This window comes from Nelumbo lutea, chromosome 1 (assembly GCF_056320005.1).
Source record: "Nelumbo lutea isolate HS-2025 chromosome 1, American lotus-T2T, whole genome shotgun sequence".
Classification (NCBI taxonomy): Eukaryota; Viridiplantae; Streptophyta; class Magnoliopsida; order Proteales; family Nelumbonaceae; genus Nelumbo; species Nelumbo lutea.
The window spans coordinates 88735791-88755756 of NC_142684.1; the positions used below are offsets into that span (position 1 = coordinate 88735791).

At 33.9% G+C, this 19966-nt stretch overlaps 1 protein-coding gene across 2 annotated transcripts in view; it reads right to left on the reverse strand.

Annotated features, from left to right (window-relative positions):
• The window catches only part of LOC148875997 (uncharacterized), a 36361-nt gene extending 32775 nt beyond the window's left edge, over positions 1–3586 (reverse strand). The window contains exon 1 of one of the 2 annotated variants that reach the window (XM_088965897.1): positions 3158–3586. In XM_088965897.1, coding sequence (XP_088822023.1) covers positions 3158–3427 — 270 coding nt within the window. In that variant the 5' untranslated portion in view covers positions 3428–3586. The remainder of the gene's footprint in view (positions 1–3157) is intronic. The other variant, XM_088965898.1, reaches the window with a different exon arrangement.
• Between the last annotated feature and the right edge of the window lie 16380 nt (positions 3587–19966).

Genomic DNA, 19966 nt, shown 5'->3' on the forward strand with positions numbered 1-19966 from the left:
TTTATCGCGGTCCTGTGATGCGTACTGTGGGTTCATCGCAGAGGGAAGGTTGGCTGCAGACTGATTGCAAGCGTCCATGTGGTATCAATGTGGTGTTTACTGTGCTCTGAAGGATTGAGTGAGCACTATATACCTACAACTAGAGGTCAACACATCCCCCATTAAAAACTACTAGCATAGTTTTCAAGGCGCCAAGGTGAGGCTAGGCGATAGGGGAGCGCCTTGTCACCTAGGGCCTGTTCGTTTGCTCTGAAGTCTGACATCTGAAAGTGTAATAATTACATTTAGAGGTATATTGGTATTAGTGAACTTTTCTTTCCTCTAAACTCTGAATGCAAAGAATGTTGCTCTGAATTCTGAATTCTGAATTCTAAAAGCTATCAAATATCCATTTTGACCCCATATATGAAAGTTTTTGTTTGTCTTTTTAGGGGTATCATTGGAAAACAAAAAAGTTGTATGATTGCACTTTAAGAGATAAGAGATAAGAGGAAACGAACAACCAATTTTCTCTTAAAGTTAAAAGGTTCCTCTTAAGAAATAAGAATTAAGAAGAAACGAATAGGTCCCTAGTCGCCTAGGCAGGCGCCTAGGAGATGGATTATTTTAAGTAAAAAACATACATCCTAGGGTAGTTCCCTAGGTTCCATAACCATATTTCCTTAATAATTATCCATAATTTTCATAAGAAAAATATAAACTTAATGCTAAAGTATAGAAAATCAACATATTCATAAGAAAAAGAAGAAAGAAAATAAAATTCAAAAAATATGGGATCTGAACCCCTATTTTGTTATAGGAAAAGAAGAAAATAGAGCATTTAGCAATGTTTGTGTTGATTAAACCTTAACAAATAAGAAAATAATAAAAGGAAATTAGTATGTAAACGCACAAAATGAATATTTTAGTTTAATAATGTCTAATTTAATAATTATAATCTCAAAAAATTATGAATATAAAAGTATTTTATAACACAATGTACAAAACTACTTGGCAATTAAGCGAGGTGAACCTCCAAGGGCACCTTGTTGGTTATCACCTTGACAAATATGATTACCAACAATGATATGTGGTGTATAACTATATACAAGATGGTATCATTACAAATATGAGGAACAATGGTATTATCGCCAATGTAATGGAGATAATGGCTACTTTGAGCCAGCTCAAAATTTTATTTGGAGGTAGTGTTAAATCTTAGTTTTGTTTGTGTGATAGATTAATTGGTTAAACCAATGTTCAGATAACCGAACCAGGCATAGAACCGAAGAAGAGAGAGGTTCATGGTTCAGAGGTTTGACTGGGGTCGAACCGTAATGACATGGCATATACATATATATACTACGAGACATATAAATACTATATATAATATATTTTACAACTCTTAATGTTATAATGTACTTGAATATCGTGGATGGATGGTAAACTTCTTAATTTTTAAAGCAAATGACTATGGTTCAAACCTTTTAACTTACATTTTCTTTAAAATATGTGCATAATTATGTAATATATACAATAAATAGTCATTACTTAGCATAAGTAAAGAGGTGGATAAGTAGTAATTAAGTAATTTGTGAAAATAAGAGGTCTTGGGTTCAAATCGTATTAACAACATTTTAAAAATTCACTTATGTATGGATCCGGGCGGTTTCATGAAACCGGGACCGGTTCACCGGTTTTCAGGTTAAAACGGCCGCTCAGCCGGTTTTCAGGAGGTTTTGAGCAAGTCTGGTTACTGGGGTGTGACCGAACCGGCCAGAGCCCCAGGTTACGGTTCAACTAGTTTGACCAGCCGGTCTGGTCTGATTTTCTAAACACTGGGTTAAACATATTAGAATCATTTGTACTTTATGTCAGTTTAAATTTTGATTGAACTTAGTCCATTATGTAGTTTTAACTCCTAAAGTCAACAGGACAAGTTCATAGCATATTATTTTGTCCATTAAACTTAGTTTCTTGGTTCTATTTGATGGTTTGGAACAAGAGAATAATCTAAAAGGGTGTACATGTGCTTATTTTATCATTTCATAAAACACAGTTGTACATTTTTGCATATTTTATAAGTTCTGCTATGTTTATAATTGTTACAGTATTTCCATATGACATTTCCAATACATTAAACATATTTCCTATACTTTTTTTGATAAATGAAGATCATATTATTAAACACTTAAAAGACTACATAACAAAAGGTCCAACCAAACAGGAGAGTAGTCCCACAAACAAAAACTATCAGTGAATTTGGCCTTCTGAGCCACAAGATGAGAAACGTATTTCCTATACTTGTATGACCAACATTTCCACTGATACTGACATTTTAAACCTTGAATGAATCTTACATCTGAGGAGAAAAATCAAAAAAAGTGAAGGTGTGTTGTGTGCCACAGAGCCAGAAAAATACAGCATCTCCTAATACATTGCAACTTCTCAAACAGTAATGTCATTTTGTTGAACTCTCCGATCAGCAGCGAGTCATTCCAGGTAATCTGGTAAGTTCATTCTTGGCTTACAATTGACTTTAGCAAGAAACGTGGTATTTTGTGGAACCTAACTCCCTTTGCCATATAATGGTGTATACTGTATATGGAAATAGAGGGACACGTGGTACAACTTGCCATGTACCCTCCAGGAAGTGCATATTATTTAGAAGTCCCAAAAAGCAATGTCAGCCTCGAAACCCAGCGTTTCTCCATGAGTGCGTGTGTCTCTATGTGTGAGAGAAAAATTGTTCTGTTGTTGAGGGAATAATCACATTCACATGGAACTCACAAGTTTACAACGTCAAGGCGGATATACCCAACGATGTTTCACAATAATACTAAAACAACCCATAAAACACGAACCAAATGCTAATTCTATCGAAATTATGAAAAAGAGGAAAGAAAACGGAAAGGCATTTATGCTTTATGCCAATCCTAGACAGCTAATGTTCACAAAAACACAAACGAGCAACAAAGGAATTTGACGTTTTAGTTTCTTACATTGTTCTTTTATTGCGTGAAGAAGGGATTCGAAGATGGGTCTGTGACACCAAAACTCAAACACTCCTTGACCATAATTTATTATTTTCCAGTTGAATTTCTAAACGACAATAAAGACAGACTACAAAGCCCTAGAACAGTAAGCATAAAGACAGGGTCAAGTTCGAAAGACCAACCTGATTCAAAATGAAGCTCTTGCCCTGACGAGCTCGACCGCAAACCGAGACAACCCCAATAGGTCCATTGACGAGCTGGAGCACGGCCACGGCCTCAGGGTCCATCCTGAACTTGCCCTTCTCATCGCAATAGACAAGCCGAAGTGGCCTAGCGGGGCCCGTAGCGACTACAGTCGACGAGGAAGTGGAACGAGGGACGGATTGAGGAGAAGTGTCGATTTTGTCTTTAGAGGCAGACGAGCTGCCTCTACCCCATAACTTCTGCATCATCTTCTCACTAACGATTTACTGGCTTCTTTGTTTTCAAGTTTTCTCTTTTCTAAATTCTGATAGAGTGAGGAATAGAAGGAGAGATCTTGAAGGTAGTGATATTTTAAAATGGCGGAGGGAAGCTCAGGAGCCTATGGGTTTCTTTTATTGAAGAGCCCTACTGCTTAGAGCTTACAGTTAATGTTAAGTTCTTTTTCGTATTTACAATTACAAAATTGTCTCTCTTGGGATCTTGAATCAGCTTTAATTATTGGTCTTTACTTAGAAAGGTGAGGGTGTTTTAGTCAGTAAAAGAAGAAGACAGCTGGTTATAAACCTGGTCACGAGCACGACACGTGATATAAAGAATGTCAATGTAGTGAGACTCGGACCGGACGTTCAAACCGTTTGGACCACAACCAATTCCCAAAGTTGGTTATATACTTATTTCCTGCTTCCATGTGTTTATTATTATTGAAATTTTAAATTTTAATTTATTATATTTATTGTATTTTTGTTATAAGTTATTGATTTATATTTATTAGAGATTAAATTATTATTTGAGATTATACTATTTATTAACCAGATTAATATATTTTTAATACTTATTGTATTTTTTATTATCAATATAATTTCAAAAATTGTGTATTTTTGCTATAAATTTTCAATAATTATTAGAGATTAAACTATTGATATTTATCAAAGATATGACTATTAATTTAGCTAAAATTATGAGTGTTCATGAGTTGGTTTAGTTCGATCATGGGCTATTTAGCAACCAAATTGACCTGCTCAGGTTAGAGAGTTGGTCAACTGAAACCAACTAACCTTTTGTGAAAACCGACCCACTCAAGTTGTATCGGTTTGGGTCAGTTTTTTGCTTTGGTCAATCTCTTCAAAAGATTTAAACTTAAAATTTTAATTTAATTTTAAAAAGTACAATGTAATTATTAAAAAATAAATTTAAAATTTAGATTTATTATATAAAATATTTTAGACTAAGAAATATGGAAAAATTCTCACTTTTTTTGTATTAAAATTATATTTAAAATATAAAATATTAACATATATTCATGGTTAGGTCGTTCGATTTTGGTTGGTTTACAAATGGCCAAAGTGAAACTGATCCAACTTGATCGAATTGGGAAATTTTTTAACCAAAGCCAACCTAAAATGCTAGAAAACCGACCAACTCGGGTCGAGTTAATCGGGTTGGTTAGTTTCATTAGTTTGATAAATAAACTTAACTGAAATTAATTATTGTTATTTTTGTATTATAAAAAAAATTATTAAAAGTAATATATAAAATATGAATAACTATTAATTATTTAAAAAGTTGAAAATATAAAACAATTGTATATTGCTATGTGTTTCTATTAGGATCATTTATTAGAACACACTTTTAGGGATGACAATTTTCCCCATCCCCAAGGGGACTCGACTTCCCCAACCCGATGGGACTGGGGATGGGGTTTGTTTTGGCGGGGCGGGGGTGGGGGTGGGGACGGGGATTAATAGGAATCCTTGGTCGAGGTCATGGTCGAGGTCGGGGATGGGGATTGAGGTCCCTACCTTGCCCCGACCCATATATATATATATATCAAAACATATTTAAAACATTATTTATAATTTAAAATTTTATTTATTTTAAATAAATATATTTAAAAAAATACTATTATCTAAAAACATTTTGGGGATTTGGGTCCCCATGGGAAACCCATCCCCATCGGGAATTGGGGATGGGATTAATTTTAGAATCGGGGTCGGGGATGGGGAATACGATCCCCACCCCATTGTCATTCCTACACACTTTATAGTTTTACATATTTACTTAAACCTATCATATAGTTTTCATTTTACTAAAACATCCCATATACTTTACCACTTATTTACTTAGTCAACCTTTCATTAAGGAGTGTTTGTTTTGCCATTAATTTTCATTGTCATTCCTACACACTTTATAGTTTTACATATTTACTTAAACCTATCATATAGTTTTCATTTTACTAAAACATCCCATATACTTTACCACTTATTTACTTAGTCAACCTTTCATTAAGGAGTGTTTGTTTTGCCATTAGGCCCATGAGTTTTTATTCAAAAAATACCTTTTAACACTTTTTTGTATACAAAAATTGACCAAATATAGCCAATAGAGTGGTTGCTCATGTCTTATTAAGGGTAAAAATGGTACTTTTATTTTTATTTTCTTTTGATTAAATTTATTTAAATGAACATTAGGGTCAACACGTCATTTTTCATTGTCATCTAATGGAAATTTGATTAAATCCATTGCAAATTATAAGTGGTGTTTTAGTAAAATATAACTATAGGGTAGATTTTAGTAAATTCATGAAACTATAAGGGGTATTTTATTATATGACCCTTTCTATTATTTAACTTTCTCTTAATGAATCTTGTGCATTGCACGGGTCCCCGCTAGTGTTTTATTAAAGAGTGGTTCTCAAATACGGCTTCCATGAGAGGTGAGTAAACTAAGTTCAGATCTATGCCCCACAACGTCCCACAACACATTCCTGTCGTGTATTGGGAACATCTCCCGATGATAGTACCAAAACCGATCGGGAGATGTTCCCAATACATGACGGGATGTGATGTGAGACATTGTTGGGTGTAGATGTGAACTCGAGTAAACTAGACCAAGGAAAACATTAAGACTATGTTATCTTGTAAAGGTTTCCTTGTCTTTCCCTTTCTTTCCCTACATTTTCTTTCAAACCAAACATAGCCTAATGTAACATACCATTGCATACTTGAAAATTACAAATACAATGATTGGATCATTGCATACTTGGATGAATCATGAATGAAATATGAAAATGGAATAATGTTAATAAAATATAAAAAATACAATATCGTTACAAATTGAAAATACATAATTACATTATTAAAAAATTAAAAAAATATATCAAATAAAATTAAAAATTTTACAATAATTTGAAAAAAAAAATTCTATACAAGTAGTCAAATTCATGAATCCATCATTCATGTCTTTCATCATTTACTTTGGGTGAAATATCCGGTGTAGTATCATGCCCTCCATTATCTTGTAATCTATCTTTTGCATCTAGTCAATCCTTGAAGTAGATGCACATCTTTATGTTCTCATCGTTCATGCAATTTCTTTTGTCATCCAACACCTTGGTACTTGCACGAAAACAAGAGTCTGATGGAACTATAGACACCGGAGGGGTTAGTAGATCATGTGCCATGGAGACGGGAATCGGATAATTTTTCGAATGTTCACTCCACCAGGCTAAAATATCAAAATTATTTGATCCTTCACCTAAATTAGAAAATTTTCCTTGTAAATAAAAATTAAGTTCAGTAAATGAACTTGTTCTAGAACTATCATATTTTTGCCTTCTACTTATTAAATAAAAAAGTTTTTCTCTTCTTCTACTGGGCTCAAGGTCAGAAGTAGAAGAAGATGATGAACAAGTTGTAGGAATATTTCCTACAATTTCAAATTCATACAAACTGTACATTTCAAATTCATATTTTCATAATATGATTCAAGTAAAATATCTAAACCATCTTTCCTAGTCCTAGGGTCTAATATTGTAGTTAAACAGTAAAGGGGAGAAATGTTCTCCCATATTTTTTAAATTTATTTTCCATAATTTCAACAATACATTGAAATTGTGGGTTATTTCTATATTTTGCAAAACAATCACTAATTACCATTAATTGACAAGGTAAATTACAGCTAGTTGGATAATAAATTCTAGATAATTCATTAGTTGTATCATAAAAATGTTTTAAAAAGTCTCTTATACAGATTTTCATTTCCCAGTCTTCCTCAAATATCATATCATTAGGCATTTTTAAATTATAAAAATCAGAAAGAATTTGTTTATAAGACATACAACTTTTAACATAGCATAGGTAGAAGTCCACCTATGTTTTACATATAATATAAAATGTTTATATTTTAAACCATAATTTTGGCATAAATATTTAAATTCCTGTTTTGTTGCCCCTAAACTTTTTATATATATAATACAATTTCTAATTTTTGAAATATGAGTAGAAATAATATTCAAGGTATCTTGAATACATAAATTTAAGATGTGACATGCACATCTACTATGAAATAATTTACCATTTAACCATGATTTTAATTGAGATTTTAAAATATTTATTTCATAATCATTATTCATTTTCTATTCCATAAGCATGCAAAGTATTTAAAATACTTGAAGCAATAGCTAGACCACTATGTGGCCATTCAAGCCTAGTAAAACTTAAAATTATTTTATTCAAAAGCCAATTTTTATCAATGAAATGGCAGATAACACAAATATAATTAATATTAAATTTGGATGTCTAAACATCCAAAGTAATTGCAACTTTAGAATTAAAATTTTCTAACAAAGAAATTAAATTTTGTTTATATGAATAAAAAATTTTAAAACATCAATTCTTATAGTATTCTTAGAAACTTTTTTTATATTGTGGGTTTATAGAACTACACAACCATTTTTCTAGCTTTGGATATTCATCTAATATAAATGGTTGTTCTGCATGTACAATATACTTAGCAAGTTCTTGTCTCATTTTTTCTTGTGAATATTTAAAAGTACCAAAACTAGTCCCCCTCCCAATCTGTGTTTGGGTTGTTTCTCTCCCTTCATCTTTCTCTTGCTCATGTGTGAGCAAATGTTTTCTCAAATGACCCGTACCACCCTTGCTACAATAACTAAAGTATTTCCTACATTTTTGGCAAATGGCTCTTTTCTCCTTCCCCTCAATATCCTCTACTCTGAAAACGTTCCAAATCAGGTTACTCATCTTAGAAGCCCTCCTTTTCCCCCTAGTATCACTACTACTAGGGGTGAAAGCTCCACTTCCATCGACATCAATAGCATCAGTGCTAACATTATCATGATGCGATTGAATACCATCAATGGTGAACATGTTGGGGAATCGGTTTTTAGAAGAGCCGACCATTTTCTTTTAATTCCAAAAAGATAAAAATTAATCTAATTTGACTTACCCGGATTATCGGTTCAAAACCCCAACTTGATTTCAACGGTTGAAGCCTTTCAATGTCCAAGCCTCCCAAATTGAGATACTTGAGCTCATTGAGCCAACCTTCTTCTTGTTGAAAGTCAAAACTTCAATAAAGTTGAGACTTGAGAATTGGAGAATGCAGAATCAGACAATCAGCTAATCAAAATTTCTCAAATTATAGATAATTGAGAATGTATAAGTATGAGAGAGTGAGAGAGAAAAGATTAAGAGAATTATTGAATTAGTATGATGAGAATGGTGGAGGATAGGGCTATTTATAGGAATTGAACATAATTCAATTGCCCAAAATACCAAAAAAAATATCTATTATTTAATTGTTGGGAGGGGTATTTTGGTCATTGTAAAGTTACTTATAAGTTTACCCAAAATGCCTCCCTAAACTAGTTGTTATATAGCTGTATTTATGTCTTTTTTTCAATCCCCATAAGCAAAATACACAAATACCCCCCTAATATGGCTATTTATAGCTATTGGGGGGTATTTCTGTAAAACCCCCCAAAAAGCTGAAACTAGTCGTTGGGCCCCTTTGAGGGGGGGGGGGGGCAATGGCTATATTCCTAGGTAGGCCAAGTGCGGCCTGCTACAGGCCTGGCGGGCCATGCCGTGGACAGCCGGCCCAGCACGACACGTACCTCTATGTCAGGCCTGGCACAGCTCATGGGCCTTTGTATCGTGCCATGCTAGGCCATAGGTGGCTCGACCCGATTTACACTCCATTTGCATCATTTCCAAATGCAACTTATTGAGGTAAAAAGTGATTCCTACCTCGAAGATCCTTTAATTAATATGAGGGTTATCAAGGAAGCTTTCAAAAGAATAAATGAAATATGGATTAGAAACTTGATGGTTGAAGACAAATATTCATTCTTTGGATGGAAGGATCACTCTACTAAAATCCACTATTGGCATGACCCCTTATTTTTTTTATAAGAGCATTTAAATTGCCAAAAATAGTGATAAAATGGACAAAAAACATAAATATTTTCTCTAGGGCAAAATAAGAAAAATTTCATGTACTCTAGTAAAATGGAAGGTCATCTATAAATCAAAAGAAGGAGGATGGAGTGTAAAGAACATTAGAGGAATGAATGCAGATGGTTGGCTAAATTGGGATGGAATGTTATTACAAACCATTTAAAATTGTAGGTGAAGGGTATTAAAAATAAATAACTAAGACAAGAACTTGTGGGAAATTAAACCCAAGAATATGATTTTTGGGCTTGGAAAGGTGTTCTAAGCCAAAGAGATCTCCTTAAAAAGGGGATGAAATAAATGATAGGAAATGGGAAAAGCATCAAATTTTGAAAGGATACTTGGATAGGGAAAATATTTGGAAGAGATAATTAGCCCACCAATTGAAGAGAAAGATTTGATTATTTATGATTACATTAATTGCCTAAATAATGAGTGGGATAAAGAAAAAATAGCTATATATGTTTCACTAGAGGTTTGGAATAAGATAAGAGCAATTCCCCTTCCTTCAAAAGAAAGAGAAAACATTATAACTTGGAAGCCTGACCCAAATGGGAAATTCACTATGATAATTAACAACCTATGTTATTTAACTAACAAATTATGATGAAGAGATAAATGTAAGAAAGAGGAAAGAGATGTGATTTCTAAGATCCCCTCCAAAGGTAGCCTCTTTTATGTACCTCCTCCTAAACAAGAAACGTTCTCACTAGAGAATGGCTTAAGATATGAGGATGGAGCATTGAAGAGGAATGCCCATTTTGTGGAGAGGTTGAACATATTAATTATATTTTAAAAAATTGTCAAATAGCCAAGCAAAATTGGATGAATATGGAGCTAATAATTCCCATGCCTCTAGAGAATGAGTCAATGATTGAATGGTGTGGGATCATGTGTTCAAAGAAAAAAATAATAACACCAACTCTACAAGCAAAAAGTTGGTGCTTGAAAATACTAACATGCTTCTTTGGATTTTGTAGAAAATAGAAACAAAAAAAAAAAAAAAAACAAGAACAAATACACTCCCATTAGACGTTTAACCAAACAAACTCGTGTCAATTGAAGTGGTTTCATTTGTCTTCATCAAACCTGTTTCTATTGCATTGAAGTTACAAAATCTCTAGTCCTTGTTAGCCAGAAGCCACTGGTGAGAGAAGACATCAAGATAAACTTTGATGAGTCTAGGAGAAGTGATGGAATATGTGTTTGTTGGAGTCATTGCTAGAGACAAAAAGAAGGATGGACTAAACATGTAGTTTGCAAGGATATCGAGGTCTACAAGATAAACATGGCAGATCTTGAAGCCCATAAGTTGGCTATAGGAGTAACGTTTATCTATTAAAGGTGTCTCTCTTATAGTGATCAATAGACTCCTGGGGATTGAAGACCATCCATAAAATACTTCAGAACTAATAAGAGAATGCTATGAGATTGCTAAGCTTCACAACCTCACCATTTCATATAATCATGTGTATTGAGAGGCCAACATGGCAAAAATGACTAGTTCTAATCGTGTTCATGTAGAGAATCTTGACAATGCTTATATTAATCGTAGAGATTTAAACCTCATATGTATTTTCAATGCTTGGGATCATGTTATCCCATGCTTTTCTTAATATATTCCCAAATCTATAAAAAAATACATTATACCTATACTATTATTACAAGTATGAACAAGTTTATAAAACTTTTTTTTACTATAGTACCCCTATTTTTAAATTTAGTTGCTCTCTTTAATTGTAAGATCATAAAATGCAATTTGAACTATTTATTTTCATCTCATTAAATTCACTCTTACAAAGATATTTTTCTATGTCGCAAATGAAAGTTAAGGGGGGTAATTGTCACTAACCCCATAGTATAGGGGGTCTTTGTAATTTACCATAAATAATAAAAAGAAAATGAAGGTAACAAGAATGAGTGGTTTACCTTTCCCTTATATAATGGGTACTAGTGGGGACCCATGCATCCCACAGGTATGAAATTGAAGAGGAAGGAACCCATGACATTTCCAATTGAATTAAGTCGGTCCAAGTCCAACTCAAGCATTATTTTTTGAGTTTTGTGTAATTGGTCAAGTATAGTTTTACTTACATATCATATTCAATTGAACATTTTGTTTTTCTCAAATATAAACTTTCTTAGGCCATGTTTGGGAGTGCTTATGTTAAAAATAAGTGCTTAAAAACAAGTATTTATATGAATAAGCATTTATTTGCATTTGGCACCCTACTTTTTCAAGTGATATTTCATATTAGATGTTAGGTAGTCTTTTTCTCCAATAAACACTTAAATAAGCATTTGTGACTATTTTCTCCTTCGTTTTCTTTCAAATTTTATGAAAGCACTTTTATAAAGGTACTTTTACAAAGGAACCTTTATAAAAGTAATTATTTTAAAGGAAACGTATAAGTAGATTCCCTCTCTTCTCTCCATCTACTTCAACTTCATATAAATAAGAAAGTTGTATGGAATTTTCTTTTGGTCTTTGTAAGCTTCAAGAAGCTCATGGTCGATTCAAAGAGAAAGAGTCACCACTCATTTTTTAGAAAAAAATTGTTCCTCATTTCAACTTCAAAATTTGATTTTATCTGCATAATACTAACTCCATTTTTCTACAGGAGAGGGAGGATGTTATGCATCCTTTCTCCAAGTTGTTGTAGCAATTGATTATGAAAATTGTTTAAGCTTAAAATTCAACAAAAATCAACAAGAATTGCTAAAAAAATTTCGAAGTCTTGTACAAAAAATATTTCCAACTTCTTTTAAAATTTATTTGGTGAGATGTTATTGGGCATTAGGTATTTATTTCCCTAAGACTCTTGTCTCTCTACCTATTTATCCAAGTCTTAAAAGAGTTGGAAACGCAAGTTCCCCAAGTTTTTGGAACTTCAAGCAACTCATAATTGGAATAAATCTATGAACTACAACTTAGTGAGCAAAAGACGAAGGCAAAGGCTTATTTCTCGTATATAACCTTGGCAATGAATTCCCAAAATTTGAACTACATTGGAAGGGTGCTTAAACAAGCTCTTGAGCTTGTGGTGTTCTATTTGACCCTTTAATGTCAAGGAAAATCTAAAACTGTCAAAGGCTTCGAGATTTCTTGAAATTTTGAAATCTAAAACATAGTAGAACAAATTTGAAGATCAAGGCTCAATGCTTAGATATTTCTTGCAAATGAGAACTCTATAGAGGTTGGGATTGCTTTTAGATTATCTAAACCTCCTCCTTTTGGCTTTGATTTGGGTTCACTTTATAGAGAGAATAGCGAAAAAAGGTTTGAAACTCATCCAAGTGATATTTGAGATCAATGCTAATTCTTTCTTACCAAATTTTCAAAAATCGATAAATTTTGCTATTTGGTATCATTTTTGCCATTTAAGTCATTTTTTAAGAAATCAGCTTAGTCAATTTGGTACTAATTTTCAAGGGCCATTATTTTTGCATTTGAAGTTATTATTCCAAGCCGCATTGAATGCCATGTAATCCTAAAAAAATTGGAATTAGTTGGAAATCAATGAATCACAAAAAATGGTGATCCCTAAAATGGGCTAATTTTAAGAATTGATTTTTAGCCAACTTCCCAAAAATCACCAAAATCAGCTATCCAAATAGAAATCTCAACACCAATTCCTCTAGCACTAGCATGGCTCCGATGTGGCAATGATTTTTAGGAAATTGGCATTGATGCCAAACATCATTCCAATTACATAACTAGGATTCTAAGAATGCGTTTTTATGAAAAAAACAAAGGATTTTCAAATCGAGAAGGTTTGTAGTCAACATTCTCCTTCTTGGTGCAACATTTGTCCTTGCTTTGGAATGTCTTCATGGATTTTGTGCATCTAATGAGAGGTTAGGGTGTGCGTGACATAGTAGGCTTATATTTGGGGTTCTTAATTGCCTAAAATATAAATTTGAGTCGACCATAAATATCATTTTAGTGGATGTGTCATTGGGCTTTTGGGTTTTTTATGTTTACTACGTTCAACTTTATTGGGTCAAGTGTTTTAATAGGTTAAGTTTAAAGATGACATCATTCCCCAACTTCTTGAAATTTCAAGTTGGGATAGATGGAGGAATGATTTAATTTGGTAAATCAAATAGAACCTTTGTACTTTTCTTTTGTTGAGAAAATGCAAATAGACCAGAACAGAAACAAAGAAACACAGACAAAACTCGATCCCATAGAAGCTAAAGAGGATCAACATCCTCCCTTGACAAATCAGGCACCTACAGCATATCTTCGGCTCTAAAGAGAGGAAGCATCCAAAGCGGGGGATGACCCCAGAATTCTTGAACACCTGCTAGGCCTTTGACAGCCAATCGATGCGCAGGTCCAACCGAGTCCCTCTTAGCTAACTTTACCTTTAAAACAACATCAGTCAAAGCATGCAAATTGTGGAGAATCGGCCAAATGATTGGATCACAGTCAAAGGATTTCCTGACGATGACAGATACAATAGTAGAGGAGTCACAGACGATATTAACAATTTTTAGGCCTTTGACAGCCAACCGATGCGCAGGTCCAACCGAGTCCCTCTTAGCTAACTTTACCTTTAAAACAACATCAGTCAAAGCATGCAAATTGTGGAGAATCGGCCAAATGATTGGATCACAGTCAAAGGATTTCCTGGCAATGACAGATACAATAGTAGAGGAGTCACAGACGATATTAACAGTTTTTAGGCCCAATTCATAAATAAAAAAAGCACACTCAAGCACTGCTATGGCCTCTGCATAAAGAGCATATATAACTTTGCAAGGTCCACATTTAGAAAAAAAGAAATGACCTCTTTTTAGGGAGACCCAAAACCCAAAGGCGATTTTGCCTACTCCAAAGTTGCCATCGGTCATAGCTTGGCAACCTTCAAACTCCAACCAGCTACACAAAAAAGGCTTGTTAACTATTTTCTTAGGTTGAGAACAATCTACTAATAATTCCATAGCATCATCACACAAATTGGTCTGGTGTTGTTCTTGACTAAGCCACCAACACCACCAATCAGAAAAGGAGTTAAAGAAAATGAAAGTGTCCACATGAATGGTTAAATCACTACCAAACCAAGATGCTTTAGCGTGATCACACATAAAAAGGGCATGCATGACAGTTTCTATTTCTCTACCATAGATTGTGCACAGGTCTTCGGCTCCCATCTGCCATCTCACTTAAACCTGTTTCATAGCAATACTGTTATGACAACATTTCCAGATAAAATGCTTAATTTTCTAGGGGATCTTCAGGGCCTAGATTCTCTTCCAGAATTTGTTGTCGGAGGGGCTTGGGTCTAAACTTTGGTTGATGGGCTGTTCCTTATTAACTAAGCACTAATAAGCAGATTTGACTGAAAATCTACCTTTTGGATTTGGCTTCCACATTAGAAGGCCCTTCCCACCTAGCCTAGGAATTTCAAATTTACTTATCTTGTCAATGATATTTTGGTCAAAGAACTCATTCAATTTCTTATAGTCATAGTTCTTGGTTTGCACATCAATCATCTCATAGAAACTTTGTACTTTAATAGTTAAATAGATGGATTAGGTCATGAAACTTAACTTATTGAGATTTTTTTGGCATTTGAACATGGTGGTAAGGTTTAATTGGTCACATAAGGATTTCATGATAGGGATTTATGGTTGATATGCTATAATTAATTAGATTTGTTGAAATAAAACCTTGGCTTAATAGTGGGTGGAATGAAGGAATCTTGGGATAAAAAATGGTGGGTAGGCATTTTTAAATGGCCTAAATCTGATGAATGAGATAGATATTTAATTAGAGTTATGGATTGAAAGATTTGGTCTAGATTAAGGCTTTATCTTATAACTCATCAACCAATGGAATTGCTTAAGTAGAATCTTGGTTGTTTTAGAACGAAATGAAGGAATTTAAGGTTAAAACTAGATTGGTGGGGTATGTTGAGTATTTTGGACATAATGAGAAAAGTTTGGTTGTTTAGGTTATAATTTCTAATGGGATTTAATCATAAATATCAAATAAAAAATTTTGTTGGTTAGACGATTAAACAAAGGAAATTTGAGTTGAAATTTGGCATACAAGCATGGACTAAGATAAGGAGTTGGGTGGAAGATTTAGATCTGAGAAAGAATTTGTTGGCCTTAGTTTTCTAGTTTTATTCATCCAAGGGTGTTGAAATGGAATGTTGGTATTTTATGGTTAATCGTTATAAACTTGAGGAGGTTGAATTTTGGGGTTTATTGTATCTTAATATCCTTGAGGCAATGGGTATCTTGAATTCAATTTTATGAAGTCAATGTTTGAATATTGTGTATATCGAGATAGTCAAAAAGAAAGTTGGTATAATGAATGATGGATCTTTGAAATTGGTCATAAAATTCAATATGCAATTAAGTTTTAGTTTTTTATATATAGGGATTGTGTTTGATCAAGGTACTAAAACCTATGTGGTGTCAAATGTTGATTTTAATTTTTTCATTAATCAGATGTTAAGTTTATTAGTGTAGTTAAATTAAACATTTGACATGTAGATTGTGTCAAAAAGAGGGAAATTTGGGTTTTGGTAAGTCTCAAGTTAATTTGATTATATTTTCAAGTTCTAAGCAAAAAAATTGGGTGTTAACATCAGCACTTATATTTGAACCGCTAGCTTGTAAATGATTGCACCATGCCTATGAGGTAGTGGTTTTTTATCTTTGAGCTAGCAACCTTGAGATAAGCCAATAATGCCTAAGTTGGTGGTCACAAAACCATTGGTGCATGTCTAAATGATTGTTTTAAGGGCTATGCGACCTTTTATTTAACTCATTTTTCTTGCAATGATCACTAAATCCTTGAAAATCCTTCTATAAAAACAATATTAGTTTACAACATCAAAACTATAACAAGTAATTAGAAATCAATTATTTACATCAAGAACCAAAAAGAGGAAACATATATTTTATTATATGAAAATGTAAGTAGTTATAGTAGAAAGAAATGGATTCCATTCTAGTGATCCAACAAATGAAAAAAATTAAATTATTTTATAATACATATTTGCTTATATTTGAAAGTCTTCTAAATGGGTCTCTAACATCATTGACTTGTACGAGGACTCAAGTTAAATAAAAAATTGAAAAAGTACAATTAAACCATTTAGGTTGCATTTGGTGCAATGTAAATCAAGAACTGATGTAAAGTTTACATTAGTTCGGTTTTGTAGGCATTTGAAAAGAGGGTGAAATTATTATTAATGTAAAACTCCACTTCGATTAATAATCGATGGAACGGAGTTTTACAATGTAAAACCTCATCAACTCTAAAGTTTTACATCCATAATCAATGCAAAAACTATATTAATTTTATTGATGTAAAACTTTACACTCTTCTACTCATCGCTACTTTCATAAAGCAATGGTCACTTTCATGGTTCAGTGTAAAATGTCATCGGTGTATTTTTACACCGATGATGTTTTTACACTGATTCCAAACCCAACCTTAACAACTCAATGATCTTAAAACAATAATATGCTTTTATAGTTCTAGACCCAAAAAGCCCTTTTTCCACATTATCAATTATAGCACGTATATCAAGTTAAGGGATGTCCCACTTAACCATTGATAGACTTCCTAAACCTTATCATTGAAAGAGAAAATGAAGGAAAATCAAACCAAGTTAAAATCACATGTTACCAAGTTACAAAAATACATTGAAATGAAAATTATAGGTAAAAAAGGACTAACAATTGCATCAACCCAAAGGCATACTTACATAAATAACTCCCTGATTGGTAGTACTTTTCATATTTTTAAAAGAATGAAAGTACGAAAAGCACCAGAACATATTTGTTTGAAGTGTTTTTTACTTAAAAAAATAAAGTAAAAGTATAAAAAATTCAAAAAACATGAAATCAACTTTTGATACTTCATGCTTTTTCGCCCTCTAATATATTTTTGATGTGTGGCTCATTGTGACACTAGCAAGTGCACTAGCCGTTCAAGTAATAAAGTAGTGAGTGAAGTATCGTTCCCACGAGGATTTAGGAAACAATTACCAATACTAAATTGAGCACTTCTTATCTGATCAACAAATAAATCAAAACTTTAATGGAAGCTAAAAAAAATCCTAAATTAAAATCTATCTAAATCATTGGTCCAATTGCCTTCAAATTAGGTTAGAAGAGTAAGCAGTAAATGTCAATCTCAGAATTTAGCAATCTATCAATTTGGATCATTCGAATAAATCATGATTGAGCCTTGGTTTGGTGAAACCCCAAGGTCATGAACAGCCTCTCTCAAGCGCATGTTCATCCTATGCATGAGTGACGGTTCTTCTATCTCTAGCAAGAATCTAATCCCTATGCATGCATTTCTTCAAACACTTCTAAGGCATCAATTCAAATCTGAATTGATCACCAACTGAATTGTGCAAGTTATCTCTAACCTTGCACTCAATTCAGTTCTTGAATAGTAGATCTGAATTCCTAGAATCTCTCTCAAGCACTCTAGGAATTCCAAGCTGTAGATTAATTCGGCCAATCTGAAAATTGCAGATCTGAATTCTCTTTCAAGCAATTCAGATCTTGCAATCTCAGATCTGAGAATTTAGATCTGAGTTTTGAAGGTTAGTTGGCCGAATAAATCTACAATAACACCCTCATTCAAGAAACTTCAAGTACAATTCATGACCAATTGAATGAATCAAAAAGAATTAGATTGCTGAACTGAAATTTTACAAGCTGAAATACATCAAGGAAGAATGGAAACAAAGAGAAAGAAGAAAGAAAATATAACAAAGAAACTGAATTCAAATCAAAAGAGAATGAAACTACAAATAATTTATTACAAAAGATCTTTGAATCACAAACCCTCAATTCGAACTCACCTTCTCTTCTAGCTTGCTTGTCTTGAACTTCCTTCAGCCCTTCTTCTTCTTCTTCCTTGCGCCTAACCTTCTTCTCTTCTCTTCTCTCAAGGTGGCCGAACCTCTAAGAGTGGGAGAGCCTTCCTCTCAAGCAATTGAACACTTTCTCCCCTCCTAGAGGCCTCCTTATATAGTTTTTCAAGGGGGCTCTTGCCCCTTCTTGAAGCCTCTAGAATGGGGTGTATTACACCCCTCATGAACCTTCTAGAGTGCTCCCTCCTTCTCTTCAAGAAACTCCTAAAAGTTGTCGCCCCTAGCTCCCTTTGGGCTGCTATTTGGGCTATAACTTAGCTTGCTTTTGAGCTCATGTGGGCTACACTCTAGGCTGTTATTTGGGCTAAAAATGGGCTGGGCCGAAATTTCCTTCTTACTAGGCTTCTTCCCTTGGATTTTCCAAAGAGTTTCACTTGCTCTTCTTGGGCCGAATGAAATTCTCTTGCTCTCATGGCTGGGCCGGGATGAACTTGATAAATTTTGGGCTTTCTTTTCTTGCTTTTGCCTTTTTTTTTTGTTGATTTGGCTCCCACTGAAATCTTTTTTGCAATCAAGCTAAAATAGGGCAAAATCTAATAAAACTAGCATAAAATTTCATGCAACAACCTCATAAAATATAGATAAATTGTAGGTTCATCAATTTTATATATTTTTAAAGCATGTTCATCAATCACATGTATGATACTTATACACTTCACCATGTGGTAGCATATATGAATGTCAAATGGAAACATAAGCATATTAATGTATTTAGTGACACATGCATGTCACGTGGCATGTAGTATCATTGATTTACTTTCAAGTATTGCTTGCTTTTATTGGCTTATTTGACCTAATTGAGTGTTGAATAAGGCTTTATTGATTAGCCCCGTGATAGTTGGCATCAGAGCAGTAGCTCATTTCTAGACATTTGGCTCACGATGCAAGCGACACTATGAAGCACAACAAGGGCGTCGTGAAGGAGACCGAGCATGGACTCTCCCCATCCTATGGGGCTGATGATGCACCCACCGATGATATGATTAAGGACAAAGCATCGAAGAATCGTACATCAAAGGCAAGCAAGTGTGGAAAATCCATTGACAAGCATTCTGCCATCAACCTACGCATGCAACATTGTGAAGCAACCATGTGTGAGATGTATGATCGAGTAGACAAGCTCCAACAAAATGTCGAAGCCATCGATCGAGAATGTGGTGGTAGAGGTGGAAGGCCGCCTGAGTGGTGTTGTCAATAAGGTCCATGACATGCTAAACGAGATGCTCAAGGAATTTTGTAACACCGCACACCAACAAGAAGGGATCTCGTCCCACTCCAGCATTCAAGACAGGCTAGACAACTTCTAGGCCCAACTCAATGAAATGAAAAGTAATTGGGTAACATCGAGGAGAGCCATGTCCTCCCAAATGGCCATTCAAGCCCAATTAAATGAGGTGAAAGTGAAGTGGACAGCCATGAAGTCAGCCGTGTGTTCCTCCTCCGACGTCAAAGCTCAGCTAGATGAATTGAAGGCAGAGTGTGCAGTCCTGAAGAGGACTATTGCCAATCCAACTAGCACCTCCTCTGTGCATACTTCTTCCCACATCAAGATTAGGGAGCCAACTCCTATTTAGGCTCACACAATGCATGGAGCTTAACAACTTCATGT